This window comes from Gossypium raimondii, chromosome 7 (assembly GCF_025698545.1).
Source record: "Gossypium raimondii isolate GPD5lz chromosome 7, ASM2569854v1, whole genome shotgun sequence".
Lineage (NCBI taxonomy): Eukaryota > Viridiplantae > Streptophyta > Magnoliopsida > Malvales > Malvaceae > Gossypium > Gossypium raimondii.
Window position 1 is genome coordinate 21399945 of NC_068571.1, and position 20691 is coordinate 21420635.

At 31.5% G+C, this 20691-nt stretch overlaps 1 protein-coding gene across 1 annotated transcript; it reads left to right on the forward strand.

Moving 5' to 3' along the window:
- The first annotated feature begins 17476 nt into the window (after window positions 1–17476).
- LOC105784670 (60S ribosomal protein L5) lies at window positions 17477–20480 on the forward strand. The gene is made up of 9 exons (XM_012610568.2): window positions 17477–17618; window positions 18247–18316; window positions 18394–18485; window positions 18716–18842; window positions 18923–19002; window positions 19100–19216; window positions 19556–19690; window positions 19835–20004; window positions 20115–20480. The coding sequence occupies exons 1-9, from the start codon at window positions 17616–17618 to the stop codon at window positions 20221–20223; spliced, it is 903 nt and encodes a 300-aa protein (XP_012466022.1). The 5' UTR covers window positions 17477–17615; the 3' UTR covers window positions 20224–20480.
- Window positions 20481–20691: the final 211 nt, after the last annotated feature.

Consider the following 20691-nt stretch of genomic DNA (forward strand, 5'->3'; position numbering starts at 1 on the left):
AATTCATGATAACATAAATTAACACATAATTGCATCAGTTTAAGAATATCATATTCATACAATATTCAGTTTAGAGAATCACATTTATCAGAATACATAATGACAATGCTAATGCAATTTTTTTCAAAATCAGTGCAAATATTTCGAAAAACAGATCCTACCCATCTCCTCTACACACCATAATGAGTTCCTCAGAACTCGTCCATCCAATAATACACCAATATTAATGACAAGAAACCAGATAGTGCAGTCAAGCTGCCATAAATAGAAAATTGTGGTCGAGCCACCAGATAATTGCAGATATACAACCATATATAAAATATTGTGGTCAGGCAACCAAAAACTGCATATATACTGCCAGATACTTCCTCCATACACATTATCCCAATCTCATGCATGTGATATGGCATACAAAACAGATTTTACAATAAGCATGCTTTACATGCAAATCAGATTTATTTTCAGTTTAACACAGTGGCGTGCTTAACATTGGACTCAGAATCAGATTTATGGCATGCTTAACATGCGAATCATAGGCAGAACAATAGCATGCTTAACATGCGAATCATAATCAGAATATTAATAATGACATGCAAATCAGAATATCAATGTAGCAATATCATGTTTACAATACATGTATTATCCAAAATCACCATATATCACATATCATAAGTGTTAGGAATTCATACATCAACATCTTTAACAGAAAAATCACACAATTGCATATTTCATCATAGATCTGAAGTTTTGGAAATACTTACTTGAAATCCTCCTTTCACAGATTTTACCAATCCATACGAATACTTTTGCGTATTCATCCAAATACACTTTTTAGAGATTTATTTAAAAATTAATTAAATATTTCTCATATTTAATTTTATCTCAATTAAATATAATATTAATTATTTTTATCAAAATAAATACCCATACTTGACTTTGCAAATCTGATCGCAAGGGTTTCGATTCCAACTTCTAACGGATGAGTTCAATTCTCGAGCTTCTATTGTTAAACCATTCACACGTATTAGAACGATTACTTAAATAAATATTCATTTAATCTTATATTATGGTGGAATACTTACGCAATAATAGAGGAAAAAGAGTTCAACACTTCCCACAAAATATTGATTAGAGAGGAGGATTCGTCACTAAATAGAGAATAACATGATATAAGATTAAGTAGTTAGAAAATAGGATGTGGGATAATCTTTTAATGAACAAAAATCAGAATTGAGATATTAAAGAAATCAATTACGAATAGAGGAGAAAAGAAGAAAATTTTAAATTTTTGGTGGTGGTCGGTGGTGCAGCAGCGGCAAAATGAGGGATAATGGTGGGGTGGAGGTGTGGTGGCCTTATGTCGTGGTGGACTGGAGGAGAAATGAGAAGAAAAGGATGACTTAGGTGGTGAAACGGAAGAAAAAAGAGAGAAAAGGGGAGGAGAAAAGAGGTGGACGTCAAAGAGAGGGGAGGAGAGAAAAAAGAAAAAAATAAAAAGTGAAATGGATATGTCCAGGTGCATGACTAGCCAAGGTAAGGTAAGGGAGGAAATTTGGTATGTTGGGGGGACCAAGGCATGGAAAGGGGATCATGTGGGTGAAAGGGGGAGAAAAGGGGGAATGTTGACCTTGTAATCAAGGAAAGAATATTCCCAAGTATGGAAATATGTGGGTTGGATGGCAAGGGTGTTCATAATAGCCTAAGTTGTCAAAATTTTAATTAAAAATGTGAGATTATGGGGGCTTGAACTTGGGACCACTTGGAAAAAAATTCACCCACTTAACCACTAGTCTATTTAATCCCTTGTGTCACAAACTAGCGCAAATAAATAAATAAGATATAGGGCGTGACAACCTTACTTGTGAGGCCAAAACTTTCAGGTCCTATCTCGGGATATTATAGTTTTCGCAACACTCAACTTCGTATATGGCTTTTTTGGCTTCAAAGTACAATGTTGTGACACCATATGCTTGTGTGGCAATGTTGTCGTCATCCTTTGCATTCTTAGCCTGAAAATTATGTTTTGCACATTAAAGGCTAGTTTAGCAATACTTTTGAAAAGTTCTTTTGAAAAGTCCTTTTGAAAAATGCTGTGGAAAAGTGTTGTGAAAAAGTGCTTTTAAGAAATGTTTTCGAAAAGTTTGGTTTAAAATTTGAGTGTTTAGCATTGCTATCAAAAAGTACTTTTGAGAAATAAAATGTCCATTTTAGACATGTTATTATCAAGTAACAAATATGCATTTAAATAATATTTAAATTCTTGAATATTATTATATTTTAGTAAGAATATAAAAATTACTATACTTTTTGTTAATATTTTAATATATGAAATATAAATTTTAAATATTTTAAGCAATAAATATTAATTATTTATAAAATTTAATTAGAATATATAAACTATATTTTAAATATTTAAATATAACCATTAATTATTTATAATTAGTATTTTAAAAATATTTTTTATTTTAATTAATGATTTTAACACATTTGTAATTAAGCACCAAGAAAAAAAAGGGAAAGTACTATGTTATTGGAGGGGTGAAAAAGTAATTAAGCACCAAAAGTTCTTTTTGGAGAGGAAAAGTTAAAAATTTTAGCTTCTCCTTTTCAGAAGTGCTTTTCTTGAAAAGCACTTATGAAAAGCCAAAAATTTCAGCCAAAAGCAGCTTGTTTAGCACAACTTTTCTTCCAAAAGTGCTTTTGGAGCCAGAAGTGTTTTTTTTAAGCACTACTAAACAAGCCCTAAATCATCTTGTTAGTCTTTCCTTAGGCCCGTATTAGCCCAGTAGGTCATTACATTGCCAAAATATGCGTAAAAATGCATATTTTACTAAAATTAAACACATGCTACTAAAAACAGAAAATGTAACAAAATAATCTAAAACAGTTAGAAAATAAGCTCATTAAGTGCCAAAAAGACTCTAACTTTCCACAATGAATTGTGCTAGATCAGCCATCCCCAAATCTTTTAATGGTTTAGATTCGGCTTCTTGTTGTGCCACAATTCGTATAGAGTTTTCAATGCGACCTTAATCGCCATGCCATTCAGAATATAACAAGTAATTTGTATCGCATATCCCCAAAAAGACATTTGTAGGTTCGAATAACTTAACATCAAATGTATCATGTCTAACAACGTTCAATTCCTTCTTTCTACCACATCATTCTATTACAGAGTGTCAGACATGATTAACTGGGATAGAATCCCATTCTCTATGAGGTACACGAAGAACTCATCTGGCAAATATTCCCCACCTCGATCAGACCGAAGTGTTTTTATGGGTAAACATAATTGTTTCTCCACTTCCGCACAAAAATCTTTGAATTTATCAAAGATTTCACTCTTGTGGTGCATAAGGTTTACATACCCATATCTAGAATAATCATCAATAAAGGTTACATAACACTCGAACCACCTCTTGCACTGACGCTCATGAGGCCACATACGTCAGTGTGCACAAGTTTTAGGGGTTTTGCAACCCTCATTCCTTTTGCATTAAAATATTGTTTGGTCATCTTACCTTCCAAGCAAGATTCACATTATGGAAAATCAATTTTTTTAAGCGAAATTAAAATGATGTCTTTTACAAATCTAGTGATTCTTTCTTGGTTAATATGACCATGTCTCAAATGCCAAAGGTATGCCTCATTAGCATTAGAAGTTTTAAGTCTTTTATTTGTTATTTTAGTCTCAAGCAATGTATACATCTTTGGTTTGATAAAATAGAGATTATTTGACATTCATCTATTACAAATAAGATTGTGATTTCTAAATATTGTAATTTCATTATTAAAAGTCATGGCCAAGTCGTCTTTATACAAACATGCAACTGAGATTAAGTTTTTTGTAAACATGGTACATAGAAAACACCTCTCAAAATAATCCTCCTAAAATTATCAAAATAAAGATGTACATCTCTCACTGCTTCACCTACCATAGTTGTTCCGTTTCTAGTCCGCAACGATAGACTCTTATCTCTAAGATCTTTCATCTCCTCGAACCCTTATAGAGAAACACAAACATAACTAGTGGCTCCTGAATCAATGACCTAGTGGTCTATTGAATCCTCCACTAAACAAGTTGCTATCATTAAGAGTTTCATATCTCTGCCTTTGGTGGTCAAGTATTCTTTCCACTCTTTACAGTTTGCCTTGAAGTGCCCTTTCTTTCTGTAGAAGAAGCATTTAGACTTAGATAAGACTTTAGGCTTTCTAGTTCTCTTCCTTTCCATTTGTGGTGGCCTAGAGATCTTAGTCTTGCCTTTCTTAGCACGCTCTCCCTTCCCTTTTGAGGAAGAAGCAACAACTATGTTTGCTTCTGCTCTTCAGACCAGCTGACCGCCATTCAACATCGACTCATAAGATTGTAACTCATTTATGAGTTGTGTAAGCGTTGGGTTCTTGAGCCAACGTTATATGTGGCCCGAAAGCCAGCAAAGTCTTGGACAAACTTTGGAACACCATCTCAATTTGAGTGTTCTGGTCCAAATTGGCCTCATTGTCCGTGGCATCGAGTTATCATATAGCCTTTGACCAAAATACTGAGCTTTTGTTGGGCATTAATCAAGCTAGTTATAGTAGACTATCAAGCCAAGGCAGATTGGCCTCTGAACATATCTTTTAGCTTGTCTAGAATCACTTTGGCAATCTTAAAACTCTTTAGTTGCTTATATAGGGTATTGGTCACGCTTGCCAACATATAGAAACGAGTTATCTCATCAGACTCCTCCCAGCTTTTTCTACCCTCAGCTTGAACGGCCGGAGGGAACTTATTATCAATAATTATTTTAAGTATCTCACAGCTCAGGACAGTCACTAAGTTCCTTTTCCATTCCTTTTTGTTATTTTCATTCAATTTGTTTTCAATGAGTATGTTTAATAAAGGGAGTTGGTGTCATTTTCGAATCGGAAATAAAACATTCATATATTAATATCTTTATATTAAGTAAATGTTTGAAAATATTTTACAACATTACGATATGCATTAAGATGATTCATGTGTTTTACATTAAACCTTGAAAACATTTGAAAGCCGTTGCAACGATAATTCCCACAATCATTGAATCAAATAACCTTAGGGTGATCATGATCAACTAGTAAGAACATGGATTTCTATCCAATTAGTACATGAACCCAATTCCTCAGGCATTCACACGTATTAATAATTGTGTAACGTTTGAGTTTAATTAAAGTTTGGTCTAGTAATTTTGATGAATTCATAATTAATTAAAGGATAAAGACTAAATTGAATAAGTGGTAAAAGGTAATCACTATAGATTTTTAATTAGTTAAATGATTAATTGGGAAATTTAACCTATTCATAATGTTGGATGGTGGATGATGATGCCATCATCCTTATATTTTCTTAATAACGCTTAGTGTTTAGTTAATTAAGGTTTAGTTTAAAAAAATCAACTTTTATTAATTTTAACATAGTAAAAAAAAGGTTATTTCATTCATCTTCTTCATCAACGGTCCGTTTAAAGAAAAACTAGGTTTTAGAAGCTTTCAACTTTAACCTTGCAATTGGTAAGTGATTTCAAGTTTGTTTCTTGTCATTTTTATATTTTTGAGATCTCGAGAGCTTAATTTAGCTAACTCGTGTGTTATTTTTCAAAACTGTTAAAGTTTTATAAAGTTTTCATTATTGATTTCTTGAAGTTCGTGGTGTGAAATTGTTAGATTTGAAGCTTAGATATGAAAAAATGACTAATTTGTAAAGTGAAATTTATTAGTTTTGAACATAAGGACTAAATTGTAAATATTTCAAAATTGGTATGTGACCTGTTGCCAAATGTAGTAATTAATTCGGGTCATTTCTGCACTTGAGGAGCTTGTTTTCTATGCAATTCAATATTTTATATTTTGTTTTCAGTATTTAGGACTTAGGACTAAATATTAGTAAAATAATTGTTTTTTTACACATTTTGTGAGTGTTGTGACCTAATAGGCCGACACGGGCCTTAGATAGTACTAGTGTAACAGCCTGATTTTGGGCCTAGTCGAAACAGTGGTTTCGGGACCACAAATCCGACGAGGAAAAATTTATTTTTCTTATATTTTTATGGTCTACGATTTCAAGGAATGATTTTTTGAAAATTTCGTTCGAAAATTTCGACGTTTGGGCACTCAATTTCAAAAGGACTAAATTATAAAAAGTGCAAAAGTTGAGTTCTACATATTAGAGGTGTTCAATTGTTATGAAACTTTAGATTGGAGGTCCTTATATGGTAATTAGACCATTGGTTAAGTTGGTAGACAAAAATGGGCATGAGATAAGTGAAATAGGAAATTTTTAAGTTAGGGGCAATTTGGTAATCTAGTAATTAAAATGAATTAAAAGGGAAAAAGATGGCAAATTGGGCTCATCTTCTTCATGGGGACGAAATCAGCAGGGGGGAGCCATTGTTAGGGTTTTCAAGCTTCCAAGCTCCATAGTAAGTGATTCTAAGCCCGTTTTTAATGTTCTTTTCGTTTTTGGAGTCCCGGTAACTTGATTTTGCTTATTCTAGCAATAATTTAATATAGGGTTTATATTTGGAAAAATAACCATATGTGAAATGTGTTTATTTTGATGTTTTATGGTAGAATCTGAAGCTAGAAATTATGTTAAGCACTTTTGCTAAGCGATTTTGAGTGAAAATGAGTAAAACGACATAATCGATAAAAATACTAAATGTTCATAAGTAAGTGTTAGAGTTGGAATTTGATGTTTCTATAAAGGGAAAAATGTTCAGCATGTCATAATACATAAGAATAAGGGATGAATTTTAATTTACGAGCTTTGGGGCAAAAGTGTAAATATGTAAAAGTTTAGGGGCAAAATTGTAATTTTGCCAAAGTTTGAGTCAAGGACTATTTTGATAAATGTGGGTACTAAATAAGCCAAATGTGCTATTATAGATCAAGAAAGAAGTGGAATCGACCTTGACCGGAGAAAAGGAAAGATTACAGACTAAATTGCTAAATTTTTATATTGTTGCATCAAAGTAAGTTACGTGTAAATAATAGTTATATTTTTATAAGTTGTGAATTATATTTGATATGTGAATTAATATTGAATGTGGAAGGAAAATTGTTCATGAATTATTCAAGTGTTAAAGTGTTGAAAATAAAGTGTTAAGTGTAAATTCCGGTTGAACTTAGGAATAAAAGTGGATACAAGTGACATGTCACTAGAGATCGATTATTAAGATGTTACAGTGAGTCCCGGTCTTTGGGTGATCTAGCATGTGTTGCAGACACCTAACAGCTTGTGTGAGCAGGCCCGTGGACATTTCCAGTGTTATTGATCAGTGGTAGCTTCGGCTACGTATTAGTGGTAGCTTCGGCTACGTATCAGTGGTAGCTTCGGCTACATATCAGTGGTAGCTTCGGCTACATTTCAGTGGTAGCTACGGCTACGTATCAGTGGTAGCTTCGGCTACATATCAGTGTGGCACTTATGTGCTAATTCTCTACGTATCAATGTATATTCCGAGTGTTCAACAGGAAATTGACTAAGTGTAGTTGAATAATGAATATAGGTGTGGAACTGAATTGAATATCGACTTAGAAACGGAAAAGTGAATTTTGAATTGAATTGTGATTGAAAGTGAAAAAGTGAAATTATGAATGAGTACATTTAGCAACAAAACAGTTTAGATAGCAACAGTTGTGTGACTTTGAAAAATCACCAAAAATGGAAGAAATTGAATTAAAGGTTGAATAATATATGACATTGAAGCTGAATGAGTCTATTTTTACATAAAAGAAACAGAGAAAGTAAAAGAGTTATATATTTTGAGATTTTTGAAGTTTAATTAGACAGAGTCAGAATGAGTTCGGAATCCCCTGTTTTGACTTTGGAAAATTGTAAAAAATTGTAAAAAAATAATTATGGGATAAATTTTATATGTTTAGAATTTTAATTGAATCTATTTTTAAGAAAAACAAATGGAAACAATATCTGAACTCTATACAGTGAGATAATTAACTTTTAGTGAAGAGAGGTCAGAACTGTCAAACAGTGAAACAGGGGAAACTTTAAAGAATAAACTGTACTATTTGGCTAAACCAAAAATTCTGAAAATTTTATAGTAAGAAGATATGTGAATCTAGTTTTGGATAAAATTTACAGATATTAATTTGGAGTTCTGTAGCTCAAGGTAAAAATAATTTAGTGACTATGACTCGAATAGCCAGCTTTGAATATACATGTTAGTGAATAGTGAAATTATAGTTAATGTTGTTTAAATGTGATATATACATTAAGGATGTGGAATGGAGAGGATTAGGAGGACAATAAAATGTATGAATTAATTGTGTATAAATGGTCATATGCCCGATTTTAATCGGTAAATGATAAATTGAATGGTAAATACGCATTGGTACTGAAGAACTATTGCGGTTTTGAAAAGCAATTGACCAAATGTTTAAGAAATTTAGTCATGATATATATATGTGTAGGATAATAATAATATATGAATGATTATATCATTGAGTTGCATTGATTAATTCGGTTTATGTGATGGAAATGTCAAGAACAATTGTCTTTGATTTGTGATGATCATGGTTTAAGCTCATATGGAAAAATAAAGTTTTATAGTATGAGAGTGTGGTATTGAAATATATATATTGGATTGAGAAATTAATTTGAATTGTGAACACGAAATATTTTGAATTGAATAAAATGGAAATGGAGCTTTGAATTACATGAGTAAGTATCGGGTCTCGTAGGCCCTATTTGTTATGAATATAATATTTTGAGAATATGTTATAAAGAATTATAAAAGCATGTTAAAATTTTGAAGAGTTTAAATTTGAATGAAATTTTGTAACTCGGTTTAATACATTTACATGTGTAAGTGTTCTAGTAATGCCTCACACCCTATTCCGGAGTTGAATACGGGTAAGGGGTGTTACAACTAGTATGTTCAATTGAGCATGTAGGATGATGATTTAAAGGAACAATTGACATGGAAGCAAAGGATGAGTGATGTACAAGCTTATCAGGACTTCAAGGCACGAAAAGAACGACACAAGGCAAAAATCGCATGTCATGGCGTGCCATAGCCCTTGCATGGCATGACAAAGGTTGACTTTCTACCCAAGTATGTCGAGGTTATTTTTTTCCGCACAATAAACCTTATACGAAGACCTAGGACATGCCAAAGACCTAATTTGGGCAACCAACACTTCTATAAATAAGACATTAAGGGTTTGATGTAACTAAGTCATCCTAAACGCACTTAAAAACCCTAGTAGTTTAAGAGCAGGATTAGATTAATTCTGTTTTGGGTTTTCATAAACTATTTGCTTTTCCTCTTGGAATTGGTTTTGATCTAAGAGCTATTTTATATTATTGAAGTATTTCGATTTATTTTCTCTTTGAATTCTATATATTTCTTTACTCTAATCAATCGATTTGCTACTTCGTTCTCCATTTGATATCAAATCTACGATTATTTAGATCTCATTTCTTTTCCAATTCAATCGTGTTCTTCACATGGTTTATTCAACTAGAGTCAAGATTATGACTAACATGAATGGCTAAATATCTTAAGGGAGATTGATGAGTGGATGGGGATTTGATTAACAGAGGATTTAGGGTTTCTCGAAAAGGTTAGTTGGTATAAATTTCGTGTTATTAAACCCTGGGCTTGACAACCCTAGGAAGTTATCATAGGCTAGATAAAGTCAAACTGAGTAAACAATAATTTATCTTGGTTGATAAAGTAAGGTTGAAAGATAAGCTAGTATCAACCAATCGATTAGTTAGTTAGAGGTCGGAAGGTAATAATTGGTTAATCTATAGCTAATCCATCCTAAACCCTAACTGAAGTTAATTACAAACCCTGAAGTGAGTTAATCTTTCTAATTGGTTTAATGATTTTAATTATTTGTTATTTTCTTTCTCATTTACTTATTTATTTATTTTCTCTCGATTATCTATTTTATGGTTTATCGTAATATAAGAATTAATTACTACTACTTAGACTTATTATTGTAAAAAGGTTTTAGTAGATTTATTCCATCATCCCTTGAGTACGATCCTCGGAACACTTCTAAGTGTTTCGTTGTACTAACTATATTACAATTTAACTCGTGCACTTGTGGACACTATCGTTTTAATTCTATATATTTTTATTGTGTTATTTTACTATAAACAATAACTCATTTATAAGTGGTCAGTATGAACCTTTTGTAATTATTGATAATATAAGGCTTTAGAAGGATGAAATTAAGATCGATTTTGAAATCAAGGCTCAAATTTGAAAGTTATAGCAATTTCGATTTTAGGGACTAAATTGCAAAAAATGCAAAACTTTAGGGAACATCCAAAGAATAAAAGTGAACTCTCATATGCATAAAATATAATGTTATAAAGTATTTGGAATTGATAATTGAAATGAATCATTATTATAGATCGAGAATTGAACCAACCGAAGATAATCAAGGAAAGGAAAGGAAAAATTACAAATTAATCCCTAACTTGTTATTATTGTAGCTTTTTCTAGGTAAGTCCATATGGTGTAATAAGATGTAATAGTACTATAAATATGTTTGAATTATGAAATTTTTTGTGTGTAAATGAAATTTTGAATTGGTTACAATTTGGTACAAAAAAGTGAGGCATGGACTAAATTATAAAGAAATGTTTTATGATGGGATGATACGTATATGATGACACTACAGTGGCAAGGTTAATGAGTAGGACATCGATTCAAGGTAAGGTACAACAACTATCGTGTGAAAAGAATGGAATCTGAGTGAAGTATTCTTCAGGGACAAACTGAAAGATAAGAGCAATAAAAGGGTCGCTGAATCATTTGATGCGATGTGCAAGTGTGATTCGGGTAATTGGTGTTGCCTCACTAAGTTCTATCGAACTTAACTTCATGTGCTATGTTTCAGGTGAGTTGTTTTGGGTCTGCGCCTAGAGAGACGATATCAGGACTACACCGAAGGAGTAGTGTATTGGGCTATTATGCATATAAAGCAAAATTGGTTGGCGTGATCGAGTCTGGCTTGGTGTATATATATAGGAATCCTTAATGTTGGTAACTATATCAGACCAAGACTCCAATTTAATCATATTTGTAATTAAATTATTGATGTATAATAATTGAAATTCCTTATTGTTTACATTTGTAAACTCTATTATGAAGCTTTGTGATTAAGTAGTTGTAATCATTTGCAGATAGTATAAGTAGAGTTAAGTTACATCTGTCTCAGAGTGGTACCACCCAAGATTGGATCCGGTTCATCGGATCGGGTTTTGGGGTGTTACATCATCAAAATGCAAAGTCTCCTAATAGCTTTCCGGACCTTATTAACTAAAATTCTCGTATCTTTCAAATCTTTCAATTGAATTGAAATCCGCTCCATAATTTTTCTCTAAGGACCTCAAAATATCATTGTGTACTAATTAATTTTATAATTTTCCTATCTTACAATTAGGTCTCTAATAATACAACAAAAGCTTCTTTAACAATTACTTAAAATAACTTAATCACAAATTCACCCAGTACATTACTTACATGATTTTCTCCTAACCTAAACTTAATCAACTAAGTAATTCATAAATTTAACTCAAGCCCTCTACTCCCTCAAATGTTAACTTGAATCAACTTAAACAATTGAAAATTTTAGCTTATGGGTCAACTTTACTAAGCTAAATATATGAGAAATTCATGAAAATTTTAAAAGAAAAGCTTGTATACCTTGATTAATTTTTAATCGATTGTAGAGGATGACTTAACCCTTTTCTTCTTTTCTACATTCGGCTATGGGTGAAAGATGATAGAAATGATATCATCTCTCTACTACCACACATGTACTTATGTTTATTTTAATATAATAGTAATAATAATGAAAATAATCAATAGCCATTATTTCATTAGTCTTAATATAGTGAAAATGATTGCTTTGATTTATTCAAGCCATTAACCATTCCTAAATATGAGAAACTTGTCATTTTGATCCTTAGTTTAATTGTATACTAAGGGATTGATTAAACTCTTAATCTAATTTCACTAGTTGAAATCACTTATAACTTAGTCCCTATACTACACTAAATAATGTACTTAATTAATTACTAACTAATTATATTCTTAATTATTCAACTAAAATATTTTGAACTAACTCTCTTTAGATTGTTCGACCTCGAAATTGAAATTTTCGACACTATCGAAAAACAAGTCATTACAATGTGGATAAATTTTGGATGTGTTCTAATATAATTTCAAAGTGTTTTGAAGTTGAATTTTAATCCATTGGAACTAAGTATCAGTACCTCCCATGTTGGTATAAGTACTTGATAAGTCAGTAACCAATTTTTAGCTCTGGGTGTGTCATGTATCGTACTTCTATCCAAAGTATCAGTACAAGTCGATTAAGTATCGGTAAATCTTATGTTAGTGCTAGAACTTGACAAGTCAATAGCCAAATTACTACAGTAACTAAGTCAAATATTGGTAACTCCAAAAGGTAGTATCGATACCTTGACCCTTGCACCTATAAATATTATATTTTGGTTGTTTCATTTTATGTTTGTACCATGTCCAAACACTTGAAAAATTATTCAAAATGATTTAAAAATGTGTTTAAAGCTTTAGAAATATTGGAGACGATTTTAATGTGATTTTATTAATTTGATTAAATGATGTTTTTTGTTAAAAGAAATCTTGTATATGCATAGAATGCATCAATGTAAATCACTTACTCGTGGTGAATGTCAAACTCGAGTAAGAGATGTTACATAAGACATGAATCTGTTTTTTTTGGTACAATGATGATTCGAACCTAAACTATTCTTAGAGTAGGTGAATACTCAAACAATAGACCACAACTTGAGTTTACACGAGCCATGAATCATGTTAACAAAGAAAGTATTTCTTACATAGGAAGTATGTGAAAGAGTTAACAATCGATGGCAAAAGAACTCAGTAGGAATTATAGAATTTAGGTCATTGAGAAATTGTAAAGATGTAGTTAAGTACAATTGCAAAATAATCAAGGGTATTAAATACCCAAATCTTTGATGCCTCTTTGTCCCTCTTAAAATTGGAAAGTAAATAAAAGTTTTAAATATGCTAGAGGCCCCTATATTCATATGAAATTAAAAATTTAATTCTTTTACTTTAATTTTAAGACATTGAGTCCCTATATTTTTTTTATTTAATAATCTTAGTGTTGCACAGACATTAGTGAATTAACAATAATATAAAATATTTATTTAAATCACAAGATCAAACCAGAACAATATAGATACATATATAATCTGAAAACATAAATTGGAAATAAAAACTAGATCAAAATTTTGTACTCATAGGTAGGCAGAAATCCGACTGGCAGTTGAGGCATGTTTTCACAGTTTCCTTAAGACAAATTTGGCTACTCCTTTGGTGCTGGAGAAACGTTGGTCGACTGTCTCTCAGGATACAACAACAAGATGAGCACTGCAGTAGCATGGCTGCAGTGATCAACGAACTGTAGCATTGCTTTCTTCAATCACTAAAAACAGGTTCGACATATGCAAGGAAAAGATCTCAAAATTTTTGCAGCAAAAATAACGGAAAATTCATTGTTTTTTTTTTTATTTCCATTCAAAATGAAATAACTTTTGGAAATTTTGACTAATGGAGCCATTAATGTCTGAATTAAAAGAGCAATTAACCTAATAGGTGAGATAAGCACTGCTGAGAAAAAATAAGATTATGTATTGGACTAAAATATCAGTAGGCCTAGAAGGACCCAATCGGTCTAGACATTTTGCGCCGCCCACGTTGTGCGGATGCGCCCCCAACCCCGGCGGGTTTGGATTTGTAGCCCTCTACACACAAGGGAAATCATTAGCTTAGTCATTCAATAATTACCAAGTTGGTTCATATATAAAAACATATTCCACACTTGATATCCAACCAATGTGGAATTAAGCTTTCCATTTTCCTTAACATAATTCACAGGTAGCTTACTTTGAGTATCAATTTCTCATTCATCACTCAACCGTTTTGAGCATATGATATACCGTTGTAAAGGTCTCATGGGGTAGAATATAAAACCATAATTTTATGATTCAAATCTCCACATTTACTAATCGAGAATATGCCTCAAAGCTTCTAAAAATCTATTTTTTCCAACATTTAGTCCCTCGGTCCAATTTTGCCATTAGAGTTGTTGATATGGCAGTTAAAAAAAAAGAAAAAAATAACTTTTTGGACCTTAACATTTACAACTTTTATTAATTTAGTCCTTACTCTTTAAAATTATAATTTTTAAATATATATATTTTAGTATTTTAAATAAAATATAAAAAATTATAAAGTTAATTTTTTAAATCCAAAATTATGGAAAAAACTCTTTAAAATTTAAAAATAATTTTATTAGAATTCATTTTAAAAATTATGAAAAATATAAAAATTAAAATATATATTATTCTTCTAAGAATTGTAATATTATATTCATGGTAGAATATGCATCACGCGTAAATATTGAATGTAGATAACTATACTCCTATGGGCTAATTTAGCATTGCTTTTTGAAAAGTACTTTTAAAAAGTGTCGTGGAAAAGTACATTTGAAAAGTTTAGTTTAAGATTTAAGTATTTAGTATTGCTCTCAAATAGTACTTTTGACAAATAAAATGTCTATTTTAGACATTGTATTATAAAATAATAAATATGCATTTAAATAATGTTAAAATTAGTTAATATTCGATATTTTAGTAAGAATATAAAAATAAGTTATTATAACTTGTTGTTAATATTTTAATATATGAAATATAAATTTTAAATATTTTTAAGCAACAAATATTAATTATTTATAAAATTTAATTAAAATATATAAACTATATTTTAAATATATAAATATAACTATTAAATATTTTTAATATGTCCCATAAAATATCTGGTGTCGTGGTGTAGTTGATTATCACATTAGTCTAACACATTGAAGGTCACTGGTTCGAGTTTGAGCAATACTAGATTCAAAATCTTTTTATTAAGACTTCGGGACCATCACGGCAAGGCATCAATGGTCACGCCCATATCTAAGTTTCCCCTCATTGGACTCGTCCAAACAGATATGTGAATTTTAAATTATTAGGGAATCAATACATGAATTAAATCTTTTAAATGAAATTATTTGAAGTAATGATTGTTTAATTCTTAAACCACTCAAGTTGAAACGTTTTCATCCTCTTCTCTTCTCCTAAATATTAAAATGATAAATATCAGTGATCCAACTTGATTTTAGAGCAAATTAAGTTTAGATTTTAATTGAGATGCAATAATACTTTAGATATGGATTCTAAGTTATCAAGTAAATTAACTACTATTTTTCATACAAAAGAGAAAGAAACAGAAATCAAACCACTCGTTGCAAAGCCACACCATGCCAAATTCTTTAGGATTGCAGCAGGTGGAGCTATGAAGATATGACTACCGATAGAACAACCAAATGCCAGTGATGCCATACCGTTACCAACCTTATTACTTCCCTTATTCACATGTACTATCCTAACACCCCAAGGCTGCTGCAACAGTCTCAAAATTGATCGTAACATGATATTGATGGTGCTCGTTCGATCTACTGCCCAACAAATTCACTGTTGTTCAGCTGTCCAACTCAAGCACCACATTCCTTGCACCCAAGTTCCTGGCTTGTATTAACCCATCGAAAGCCCCCCAAAGGTTTATAAAATGGGGCAGTGGCCAATGTTCCTGGCAAATCCCAGAAACCATCTTCCGTTATGATCTCTGACCATGCCTACTGAAGTAGCCATCTCCACTCATAACTTAATCGTTTCAAAGCCAGTGGTTTGCCTTTTCAAAGAGTAATCGCGGCGAGGGGATTAGTCCTTGTTACCGGTGATGGATATCCAAGTGTCAAAAAACTACAAAATTATGTAACAAATATACAGTCAACTCTCTCTATAACAATCCCATTTGTCTACACAGATTTTGTCTGTTATAGAGAGGTGGTTATTATACACCTATAATAGCATGTTGTTATAGGGAGATTATCATTGTAAACTTGACATAGAATTCATATTGTGAATTTCCATTAAATAAAGAAAGTAAGAATTATGTTCAAAAAATAAGGAAAGTGAGAATCAAATCAACAAAATTACAAGACTTATAACAGGTGCATGCATTGTTGTTTTATGCATATTTTTGTTTTACATTCTTCCACATGGCTAATTATAAAGTTCATAAATCTAACAAGTTTAATTAATCAATATGAGTTATCAAATTTAGTTAATTAATTAATCACAGTCGCTAAATTCAAGTAATCAATTTATAAATTTATGATGTTCCAAATTCATAGAGAATATTTAATTAAAGAACTTAATAGTTTATTAAATTGATATCTTTAATTCTACTCATTTGAAAATTATTTTCATTTAATAAGATAAGATTAATAGATTTTTTCACATGAAATTTAATCATTTTATAGAAATAATATATTAATTAAGATCATATTTATTTAATAAATGATAATTAATAAGCTTGCTTATATGAAATAGTTATAATTTTACTTAAAAATTTAGACAATATGTTATTATAGAGAATTAATTTAATAAAAAGTATACTTTATAACAATGAATGTTATTGTTATGAGTGAAAAATTGTTATAGAGAGTTAAAATAAAATATAAAAAATTAATTCTACTAAAATTTAGTTGTGATAGCAGTGGCGCATCTAAGGGGTTGGCAGGTGCCCCGATCCTCCTAAAATGGAAAATATTCTTTTTATGCCCTTTAAAATTTTTAGAATTTTGATTTAATCCTTTAAAAGTTATAAAAATATAGTCTATTTAATTGGTGAAATTACATTTTTACTATTGTAAAATTTATAATTTAATTTCATCCCCTAAAAAAAATCCCTGGCTTCGCCCTATGTGATAATGAAATGCTATTTTAGCGAGTAGATATTATAGAGAGGGTTGACTATATTTATAAAATATTAATATAAATAATAAATGATGTATAAATGTGGAAAACTAAGGAAGTATGAGTTCAAAATTTATCATGTGTATATATTTTTATATGAAAGATATATTTTAACAAAAACACTCTTAAAATAATACAAATTACTTTACAAAGTGAGGATATTCTTTTATCTTTTCTTAACTGAATTAATATTTAATTAACCCATGATACCAACTTAATCAAGAGTTTATAATAAGGATAGATAAATAAACAATCATTCCATTGTAATTTTTTTTAAATCTAAATATGAGTAGGGTTATGAAAAGTGAAAGAAAAGAGAAGAAAGAGAGGGAAAATAAAGAGAAAATATATATTTTTAAATTTGTTTTCGAAAAGTATTAAAAAATTTTATTTGAAATAATTATATCAGTTTGCATTATATAATTAACAGACTCAGTAATAAAAAATGATAAATTAATAATATTAAGATCATATCATAACTTTTTAAAGATAAGAATGTAATTTAAACAATATAAAAGCCATTAAACCTAATGTGGGTCAATAATAAAAAAAGCCAAGAAAATCAATCGTGGCCGTTGATTTACCGATATAAAGTCTCGCTAGGGTTTTAGAAATATAACACCTTCTCTCTTGGCAGAGCCACAAGACTCGGCCGCTTAAAAAAACCAGAGTGAAAGCCATGGTAATACTCTCTTCACAATCGTTTTCTTTTTTTATTTTTTTTCTTCTAATTAACACCATAGTTTAGCTTCGCATTTTTCATTCTAGATCTCATTGTATATGTTATTTATCTCCAGTTTATAATGTCAGATCTTTGCACAATTTTGTTCGAGAAAAGAATCAATAGAATCAATTATAAAATCTGTTGTTTTGTTGCCTGTAACAGAATCAAGTGTGTTTTAAGCAGTATCTGATTTTCTGCTGTTAACTCGAAGGTTCTTTGTAGTTTAAGTGTATATTAAGCAGTTTTGATATTTCGGGACTCGAAGGTTTTATGGAGTTTAACTAATTTCAAATTTCAGTTGCATTATTTTTTTCTACTTTTATTTCATTTTCCTTCTCGCTGATAAGCTGTCCTGAGATTCAAAGTCAGCAGCGAGAAGTTAAAAGGCTTGAGGTTGTAAATTCCTTTTATTGAATAAATTTAGTTAATATTTGGTTGTTAGTCTTGTTTTAGTTTTTCACATTCGTAAAATATATTAAACATGTGTTTGTGGAAGGAAACATTGTCTTAGATTACTACCAATTATTTTCTTTGTTTATTATATATGCGTTCTTCGTTTTCTGAGTTGGTTAGTTTTATGCTACAGCCTTTCGTTAAAGCTCAAAAGACCAAGGCTTATTTCAAGAGATATCAAGTTAAGTTCAAGAGAAGGCGAGGTACTATAATCAGGCCTATATCTGTATAGTATCACACTTACTGTTTTGATGTTGTAATAATTGTTTTAATCTTGTAGAGGGCAAGACGGATTATCGGGCCAGGAATCGTCTTATTAATCAGGACAAGAACAAATACAACACCCCAAAATATCGTTTGGTTGCACGATTTGTATCCTATTTCTGACTGATTTTTTTCCCTCATCATTTTGTTTGCATTGTCTATCCCAAGCAGCACTTGTTTATGTTATTTATAGTGAATAATTTCTGTTTGGGTTGAGGGTATACTGTTTAGACATATAGGCTGCTGAATGTGCTGAAATACCTTGGTTAATTCAAAATGTGATTATTTGTTCTTTTATGGGTTGCTAGTTAATACTTTAACCTTAACATATTTATTAGACCAACAAGGATATAATTGCACAAATCATACATGCTAGTATTTCTGGTGATATAGTTCTTGCAGCAGCTTATGGACATGAGCTTCCTCACTATGGACTTGAAGTTGGCCTTACAAATTATGCAGCAGGTGGGATTTACTTTTCTAGATGTTAAGGTGATCTTTTTCTTCTGTATGAGGATATTATCTTAATGACATTTTGAACACAGCTTATTGTGTTGGACTCCTTTTGGCTCGCCGAACACTGAAGCAGCTGGAGATGGATGCTGAATATGAGGGCAATGTTGAGGTATGCATTTGCCATGGTTTCTGAGGTGTGAAGATATACGTTTTTTTTTCAGAGGGATAATAAGTATGTCGAAATTATGATTGGCACTTGCTTACAGGCAACTGGGGAGGACTACAGTGTTGAACCAGGAGAGAGCAGGAGGCCTTTCCGTTCTCTCCTAGATGTTGGTCTTGTCAGAACAACCACTGGTAATCGTGTTTTTGGTGTGCTCAAGGTATATTGGAATCCCTTTCTATATGATATAATTGTCCTGAATCTAACTTTGTTCATTGTTTTTTCTATTTTATGTGCATAAAGCACAGTCTTGTCTTGAGGTTAGGTTGTCAAATTCTGGTAGTGAGTAGTTTTGTGCATAGTGGAGCTCATATGAAATGTTGTTCTCGTTTTTGTGCTGCAAGGATTCTTTTAGTTTTTCTTTCTAAATCAATGGCTTTGCTGCCTGTTTCCAGCTGAAGAAAGCCACTCCTAGTTATTGTTTGGCTTTTAAAATTTCCACCTATACTATCTCTATATTTAACTTTGGCATGTATTTATTCTTTGCATTTCCTTTTAGGGAGCTTTGGATGGAGGAATTGATATTCCTCATAGTGAGAAGAGGTTTGCTGGATTTAACAAGGACAATAAGCAACTTGATCCTGAAGTTCACCGCAAATACATTTATGGTGGCCATGTTGCATCATACATGAGGGTAAGATTTAAGAATTTTAAGTAGTTAGACGAAAGTAATAATGGTGTTGAATCTCTCCTCTTTGGGTGGTTGGGTTTTGGGGTGTTAATTTGACAATGTTTTATGTTGTATCTGTGTGAAAGTCTCACTTTGTCAAGTTGACAGACTTTGATGGAAGATGAGCCAGAGAAGTATCAGTCTCACTTCAGTGAGTACATAAAGAGGGGCATTGAGGCAGACAACTTGGAGGGAGTTTACAAAAAGGTTCATGCTGCTATTCGCGCAAATCCAGAAGCTAAGAAATCTGAGAAGCCACCTCCCAAGGAACACAAGAGGTATATAACTTCTTGCCACTAAACTGGCTTTGTTATTATCATTTGAATGTTCATTTAAGTTTTTGTCTTGAAGAATTAAGTCTGATGTAATGTTGGTCTGTGCACGATAGGTACAACCTGAAGAAGCTGTCTTATGAGGAAAGGAAAGCCAAGTTGATTGATAGGTTGAAAGCTCTCAATTCAGCTGCCGGAGTTGATTCTGATGAGGATGATGAGTAAATTGCTGGAGTTGATAATATGATGCTAAGGATGAGGATAATGCTGAGTAGGCTCGGAAATAGAATTTGGGGCATGTTTTGCCCTGTTATCTTTGGTTTTGATGCTATAATTTACTTTAAAAACCTGAATCTTCGCTTGCTTTTGCTTCTTAGGGATGACAAACTAGCCCTTTACCCTGCGGATCCTCTGGTTTTGGGGGATTGAGCTTTCAGTTATTTGGTACTTTTATTATATGAGCGCTACTGGGCATTTTGTTATGTCATAATCTTCGCGGTGATTGCCTTTCTATCAAATGACTTCGTCCTAGCTCATGCCTACTGTAAAAAAATAAGTGGTCACCATTAGGCAATACGGGTAGGTTCTCGCATTCGTGTGGGATACAGATGATAGATGAGAGCTTAGTTTTAATGGTTAAGATGGTAATGGTTTTGCCTACGTAAGGTTGAGAACATGGATATAGAATACGGG

What these genes read in the sequence shown, in the direction of transcription:
- LOC105784670 (XM_012610568.2), top strand. An exon ending in ATCGTTTGGTTGCACGATTT is followed by an intron (nt 18,486 to 18,715) that starts GTATCCTATTTC and finishes CATATTTATTAG; the next exon opens with ACCAACAAGGATATAATTGC. An exon ending in CCTTACAAATTATGCAGCAG is followed by an intron (nt 18,843 to 18,922) that starts GTGGGATTTACT and finishes TTTTGAACACAG; the next exon opens with CTTATTGTGTTGGACTCCTT.